Source organism: Eurosta solidaginis, chromosome 5 (assembly GCF_040869045.1).
Source record: "Eurosta solidaginis isolate ZX-2024a chromosome 5, ASM4086904v1, whole genome shotgun sequence".
Classification (NCBI taxonomy): Eukaryota; Metazoa; Arthropoda; class Insecta; order Diptera; family Tephritidae; genus Eurosta; species Eurosta solidaginis.
This window is the reverse complement of record NC_090323.1, coordinates 76,191,463-76,199,828: the sequence shown is the minus strand read 5'-3', so window position 1 is coordinate 76,199,828 and position 8,366 is coordinate 76,191,463. Positions and strand designations below refer to the sequence as shown.

Here is an 8,366-nt window from a genome sequence, read left to right as displayed (position 1 = left end):
TCTGAATTTCTACTAAGCTTTAAGTTGTAGATTATTCAAATAATTGGAGTTTTTTCTAAAGCTTAAAATTATTTTCTGCTCGCTTAGAAAAGATTTCAATTGGAAAACAAAAACCAATTAAGAGAGTTTATGTTATTATTAAAGTACTTACTTTTCTTTATATCAATTGTATTAATTTAAGTTGCAATATCACGTACATATATAATAAGGGATGTGATACGATTGCTGTCGGAATTAGATTTGAAACCAATCAATACTCCTGCTATGGGTTGCAGAATTATTGCTTGAATGATTAGATTTAGAACAATAATAAGTCTGACTCAATTACTAGTCGCACATTTTTAAGTTCATCAATTACGACAGCAATCGGATTCCACGACACCTTTGAATATTCTTGATCTGAAAAATAAGAGTAAATCTAATCTGAATTTCTAATTAGCTTTAAGTTGTAGATTTAAATTGATTCAAATAATTGCAGTTTTTTCTAAAGCTTAAAATTATTTTCTGTTCGCTTGGAAAAGATTTCAATTGGAAAACGAAAACCAATTAAGCGAGTTTATTTGTTATTAAAATACTTACTTTTCTTTATATGAACTGTATTAATTTAAGTTACAATTTCATGTGCATATAATAAGGGATGTAGTGATACGATTGCTGTCGGAATTAGATTTGAAACCAATCAATACTCCTGCTAAGGGTTGCAGAATTATTGCTTGAATTATTAGATTTAGAACAATAATAAGTCTGACTCAATTAATAGTCGTACATTTTTAAGCTCTTCAATTACGAGAGCAATAGGATTCCACGACACCTTTGAATATTTTTGATCTGAATTTATACTAAGCTTTAAGTTGTAGATCATTCAAATAATTGGAGTTTTTTCTAAAGCCTAATATTATTTTTTTGCTCGCTTAGAAGAGATTTCAATTGGAAAACAAAAACCAATTAAGCGAGTTTATTTATTATTAAAGTTCTTCTGTTTTATATGAACTGGATTAATATAACTTCCAATTTCATGTACATATATAATAATATTGAAAATAATAAATATTGAAAATTCAGTTTTTTTGGTTCATATTTTATTCATATGCCCAGCAAAAATCTAGTGACCAAAGATGGCGACCAACAACAAAATATCCCACATTGTTCCACAATTGTTAGTATGGCAGAATGAGATAGCCTAATTGAAATGCCCGATACATATATGCTTGCCTTTTCTTACATGCTATGTACCCTCAAATACGTCACAAAAATTTTCTGCGAATCAGCCATTCCGTTTACCATAGTTGCACGCAACATCAATTGATAATCTTCCAAAAATTGTATGCATAAATTGTACAGATAATTTGCAAGCAGCATATAATTTCAAACAAGTAAATTGTACAGATAATTTGCAGGCAGCATATAATTTCAAACAAGTAGCTCGTCGTTCAGATGAAGAATTTAAGAAATTGTCGGCTACGCAGAAAGTGGAGACAAAATTAATTTATGCTTCTGCTGAGACTTCTAATGCTTTGCAGGTAAGTTTGCTAAGGAATTTCTTTCTTGCAAAAAAATCTATAATCAAAAAACAATATTTATGTGATCAAATGAAAATATAGACAACAAACTAGCATTTGCAGCATTAACTGCTTATGAAAAGGTGTTAGAAGAATTAGAATGAGTTGAAAATTTGAAGTGAATTTGCTAACACAAAGAAAAGAAAAAAGTGAGTGGTAGTAGCGAACGCATTTCTTAAAGTCGATAATTATTACGAAGCACCACTTGAGTCACTTTCAGCCCTTGGTATATTGGTTGGAAGTAGGTTGGATGAAATGAGACTTGAAATTTCCTGGGAAGATATTGAACATAAGTATTTTTGTATTCCTTTTGAAAATAAATATCTTCTCATACCCTTACTTCATAACCTTTTTCACAAATTTTCTAACTAATATTCTTATATTATCGCTTGCTCCAATTTGATGACATGCGGAGGTCCACACCAAAACGGAACATTTCCAAAATGTTTATTTTGGAAAATATATATATATATTATATTCGTAAGAAGCTTTCCTAAGGCATCAATGGTAAAATTAACTTTATCAATTTACTCGAATTCACATATGAATGAAATGTTACGTTTTGGCGAGTGTAGTATGCTTTATTATTTTTTATTAATATGAATAGTCACATACATAATATCTTCTTGATGTAAAAATTCAAAAATTACAAAGTTCAAAGTAACTTAAACACAAAGTTAAATAAAAATAATAACCCTACAGTGAGGACCTCCTCATATATTTTCAAACAAATTACTAAAAATGCTACTCGTAATTGTATTTCTTTTTTTTCATGGAGAACATATGATCAGAAAGAATGGCGAGCCAGGACATATTTGAAGAAGACATAGATATGTATACCTCTACTTCGAATAGGAAAAGCAACGCCTTTTTAAATATTTCCAGCTCTACTACCAACCAAACATTCAAGGGTATGGTAGATGTACTTCCCTCCGCTCCCAATGCAACGGACCCCTATTTCGTGGATGTAGCACAACACAGCGAACCGTTTCCATCTCAATTGTATGCAAATAACGCCAATTTGCATAGTTCGTCTGGCTCTACAGCCAACCAACTAAGAATTAAAAAGGTAAAGCTGGTGAAGGGCAAAGTAAATGCCAATTTGGTCGATGAATTTGCTTCGAATTATATTGCAACAAACTCCCATGTCGTGGATGTAGCACAACACAGCGAACCGTTTCCATCTAAATTATATGCAAAGAACGCCAATCTCCGTCATCCGTCTAGCGCCAAACCAGCGAACCATATACACCAAAATTCCGAAAGTTTTACTTGTCAAAGGGCTTCAATGCAACAAATGCGCATTTGGTCGATGTAGCACTACACAGCGAACCGTTTCCATCTAGCTCAAAAGCTATAAACAACAATTTCAATAATTCGTCCAGCTCTAGTACCAACCAAACACACAACAAATTGATTGATTTACTTCCCTCCAATTCCGATTCAGCAAACGCCGATTTCATCGATGTAGCACAACACAGCGCGTCCTTTCACTCTTCCTTAAATACAACGAGTACCGTTTTGAATAATGCGGCTACTTCCTTAACCAACGAAGGAACATTCCCTACAACAAACGAAAACATAATGGCAATACTACAAACAATATTACAGAAGCATATCGACCTGGAATTTAGATTGACTAAGATTGAAGAAAAGGTGCGTAGTGAAATATTGAACTGTTATTTGTGAAACCCTAGCAATTGTAGCCGCAATACCTTGATTCTCTTTAATTATTATTTATGCTATCATTTCAGCTTCCAGAATTGGCAGAAGTCATGGCTATCTCTAAGGTCATGCGTGACTCAAAAGTTCTGATTAAGAAAACGCACAAAATAGTATGCCGTATCAGCGGAGAAACGGAAAATGATACTCACACCGAGCTCTCTATCGTTATGCCACTAACATCGCTGGATTCAGTTTATGACATTGAGAAAAAGTTGGACTCAGATGATTATCAAGAATCAATGGTATTTTTGAATATTTTAAATTGTGTTTCATAACTCAAATTGGTGGTTTTCATTTAGAAATCATATATCTTTATGCTGAAAGGTGCATTATCAGACATTATTGGAGTAATGAGAAAACTTTTCTCTGACAACGTTCTTTTCAATTTTAACTGGGACGGAGTACAGGGCAAACGATCTTTATCTAAACTGAAACTCGTGAACAGCGTACTTTTTGGTAGTGTAATTTAAATTGCTTTAAAATGTTATTACTAACATTGTCCATTCCTATTAATTTAGACGTTTTCAAACTGCAAGGCAGGATCAACTTCGAAGACAGCATGAGACGGTGTTTAACGCTGAGCCACAACCGGCATAAACAAACAAGACACAGAACAAGACACACTGAAATAATCTTGATTAAAAATTATAGAAGAACCTAATAATTCTTTTTTTCCTACGTTCCTATTCTAAGCTTTTTATGCTCTTATTAAAATAATATTCAACAATCTCGTAAAGTTTGCAAAGATTTTTAAAGCAATTTAAATGCAATGTATAACAAAAAAGTATTTTGACTATAAATATTTGTGATGAACTTACCTGAAATAATTCAAAGTTTTTTCCTACGTTACTAAGCTTTTTATGCTCTAATTAAAATAATATTCAACAATCGCACAAAGTTTGCAAAGAATTTTAAAGCAATTTAATTGCAACGAATTTGTCAATAATTTTTAACCAAAAATTTATAAACTAGATGTATAAGAAAAAAGTATTTTGAATATAAATATTTGTGATGAACTTAACTGAAATAATTCTAAGTTTTTTCCTACGTTACTAAGCTTTTTATGCTCTAATTAAAATAATACTCGAATTTCAGAACCTGCCTGAATATTCAACAATCGCACAAAGTTTGCAAAGATTTTTAAAGCAATCTAATTGCAACGAATTTGTCAATAATTTTTAACCAAAATTTATAAAATAGATGTATAACAAAAAAATATTTTGAATATAAATAATTGCTGATGAATTTAACTGACAGTACCAATACCATCAACTAAATAGTCCTTATAAATATTGTAATCACATAATTCAAAACAAAAAATTACTATTGAAGTACATTCAATCTAAAATTATGCCACAGAATGCATATATCGCATTTTAAACTAAAAAATATGAAAACTTAAAAAAATTTCAGATCGGTATTTAAGTGTAAATCGATCCATGAAAGCATCGTGAAATAACTTTTTTTTTGGTAGTTAACGTTATCGTTTAGCCTGGTTTTGTTACCAATTTTGTTATTTTCGTGGTATAAATCAACATTCAACACAAATCTTCTCTGATTATGAGTTGAAATACTTTTTGGTTTAGGTTGTGATATGTAAAATTACATATTTTTGTACACAGTTCTAAAATGTAAAGGGAAAAAATTTATATTTGTGTATTAATTGAATTATTAAAAAGATATTGTTATATTAATGATATAGAGAAGCGCCAATACGAATGTAAGGGGTTTCAAACCACTGGTAGGCAATTCACCAATTTAACTGTCAAAAAAATGTTAAATTGTTCATTTTAACAATTGTTTTTGTTTAAATTATTGTTCTGGCCTTGAGCTCGATTCGAACCTTGAATGATTTATCAATAGGCCGATAAAAACAAAAACAATTGTTAATAAACCATGAGCACTTGGGAATGTCAAACAAAGTAATTGACAATAAACAAAAATCCAGCATTATCAGTGCTTTGCACCAGATGGCGCAACACTGAATAAATATAGTTGGTAAAAAGGAATAGAAGTAGCAAATTTGCCAGTCAAACAAACCACCGCTGTATAGCTAAATGGTTAGCGCAGCATGCCTAAAGCGTACTGATGATGAAGGCTTAGCACCCTTCGAAATGGATCTATCTGCGCAGCTATGGCAGGTTGTCTGAAAAATTTTCTACTTACTATTCCAAAAACAAAATTCAATTTTTCAAATTTAGAAAAATTAAAAAAAATAACAATAATTATCATTTGAAAAAAATTATTGTTCTGGCCTTGAGCTCGATTCGAACCTTGAATGATTTATCAATAGGCCGATAAAAACAAAAACAATTGTTAATAAACCATGAGCACTTGGGAATGTCAAACAAAGTAATTGACAATAAACAAAAATCCAGCATTATCAGTGCTTTGCACCAGATGGCGCAACACTGAATAAATATAGTTGGTAAAAAGGAATAGAAGTAGCAAATTTGCCAGTCAAACAAACCACCGCTGTATAGCTAAATGGTTAGCGCAGCATGCCTAAAGCGTACTGATGATGAAGGCTTAGCACCCTTCGAAATGGATCTATCTGCGCAGCTATGGCAGGTTGTCTGAAAAATTTTCTACTTACTATTCCAAAAACAAAATTCAATTTTTCAAATTTAGAAAAATTAAAAAAAATAACAATAATTATCATTTGAAAAAAATTATTGTTCTGGCCTTGAGCTCGATTCGAACCTTGAATGATTTATCAATAGGCCGATAAAAACAAAAACAATTGTTAATAAACCATGAGCACTTGGGAATGTCAAACAAAGTAATTGACAATAAACAAAAATCCAGCATTATCAGTGCTTTGCACCAGATGGCGCAACACTGAATAAATATAGTTGGTAAAAAGGAATAGAAGTAGCAAATTTGCCAGTCAAACAAACCACCGCTGTATAGCTAAATGGTTAGCGCAGCATGCCTAAAGCGTACTGATGATGAAGGCTTAGCACCCTTCGAAATGGATCTATCTGCGCAGCTATGGCAGGTTGTCTGAAAAATTTTCTACTTACTATTCCAAAAACAAAATTCAATTTTTCAAATTTAGAAAAATTAAAAAAAATAACAATAATTATCATTTGAAAAAAATTATTGTTCTGGCCTTGAGCTCGATTCGAACCTTGAATGATTTATCAATAGGCCGATAAAAACAAAAACAATTGTTAATAAACCATGAGCACTTGGGAATGTCAAACAAAGTAATTGACAATAAACAAAAATCCAGCATTATCAGTGCTTTGCACCAGATGGCGCAACACTGAATAAATATAGTTGGTAAAAAGGAATAGAAGTAGCAAATTTTCCAGTCAAACAAACCACCGCTGTATAGCTAAATGGTTAGCGCAGCATGCCTAAAGCGTACTGATGATGAAGGCTTAGCACCCTTCGAAATGGATCTATCTGCGCAGCTATGGCAGGTTGTCTGAAAAATTTTCTACTTACTATTCCAAAAACAAAATTCAATTTTTCAAATTTAGAAAAATTAAAAAAAATAACAATAATTATCATTTGAAAAAAATTATTGTTCTGGCCTTGAGCTCGATTCGAACCTTGAATGATTTATCAATAGGCCGATAAAAACAAAAACAATTGTTAATAAACCATGAGCACTTGGGAATGTCAAACAAAGTAATTGACAATAAACAAAAATCCAGCATTATCAGTGCTTTGCACCAGATGGCGCAACACTGAATAAATATAGTTGGTAAAAAGGAATAGAAGTAGCAAATTTGCCAGTCAAACAAACCACCGCTGTATAGCTAAATGGTTAGCGCAGCATGCCTAAAGCGTACTGATGATGAAGGCTTAGCACCCTTCGAAATGGATCTATCTGCGCAGCTATGGCAGGTTGTCTGAAAAATTTTCTACTTACTATTCCAAAAACAAAATTCAATTTTTCAAATTTAGAAAAATTAAAAAAAATAACAATAATTATCATTTGAAAAAAATTATTGTTCTGGCCTTGAGCTCGATTCGAACCTTGAATTGTTCATTTTATGTAAAAAAAATTTGAAAGTTGCAATTGAAGTTCTGAAAGCTCGGAAATTTCAATTGAAGTTCAAATAATTACAATTGAAGTTCACAATTTTCAATAGAAGTTCAGTAAATTGTAATTGAAGCTCAGGAATTTCAACTGCAGTTCAGCAAATTACAACTGAAGTTCAGAAAATAACAATTTAAGTTCAATTATAATTTTCTGAACTACAAACAGAAATTCTGAACTTCAATTTTAATTTTATGAACTACAAATTGAAATTCTGAGCTTGAATTTAATTTTCTGAACTTGAATTGAAATTTTTGAACTTCAATTGTAACTTTCGAACCTCAATTGCAGCTTTCTGAACTAAAATAAAAAAGTTATAGCATTAAAATTGGCGAATTACAAGTCAACTTACCCAAATTGTGAATTGCCTACTCACGATTTGATGGTTTACTGCAACAAATAGTTCTGTTAGTTCTTTTCTTTTGTTTTCTATATCATTAATTAATTTATTTAAGTTTCCCTTAACTTTGTATGCATACAATCGCATACAATAAAATTTGTATTTATGGGTCACCAACAAGACTGAAAAACTATTCCTTAAGACTTATTAGTTAATAATTTACAACTATTATAAATAATGTAATATATTGTAAAAATGTTTAATAAAAGAAATGTTAATAGATTTGAATTAAACAAATATTTTATTTATATAGCAGTATAATCCAAGTAAAAAAATAACACTAGTCAAAAGACGGTCATATTAACGTAAAAATACTCGTAAAGTTACAGGTATATAACTCAAAAAATGATTGCCAGAACGTGAATGTAAGAACAGTACAGCACTATAGTTTGTTTACTTTTCGATAACCTAAAACCGTATATGTGTGAGCAGTATGGACAATCACATAAATAGGTACGACGGAATGGACTGGTCACAAATGTTACTGCTGCCCTGTACAAATGCTACTTAGCGATTTACGTGTTCCATCGACACAGCTGTTAGTCATTTTCCTAGTCAATTTACGGGCACATTTTTTCTGGGTGGCTGCTCCAGGTAGAGTAAATCTGCAGGTAAAATTCACGTT

The 8,366-nt window shown here is 31.4% G+C and overlaps 1 protein-coding gene across 1 annotated transcript; it reads left to right on the top strand.

The window, feature by feature from the left end:
* The first annotated feature begins 1,530 nt into the window (after nucleotides 1-1,530).
* On the top strand, nucleotides 1,531-3,945 carry LOC137254188 (uncharacterized). Its single transcript, XM_067791916.1, has 4 exons — nucleotides 1,531-3,215; nucleotides 3,314-3,526; nucleotides 3,584-3,740; nucleotides 3,803-3,945. Exons 1-4 carry the CDS (start codon nucleotides 3,144-3,146, stop codon nucleotides 3,943-3,945), a joined length of 585 nt encoding a protein of 194 aa, XP_067648017.1. The 5' UTR covers nucleotides 1,531-3,143.
* The last annotated feature ends 4,421 nt before the right edge of the window (nucleotides 3,946-8,366 follow it).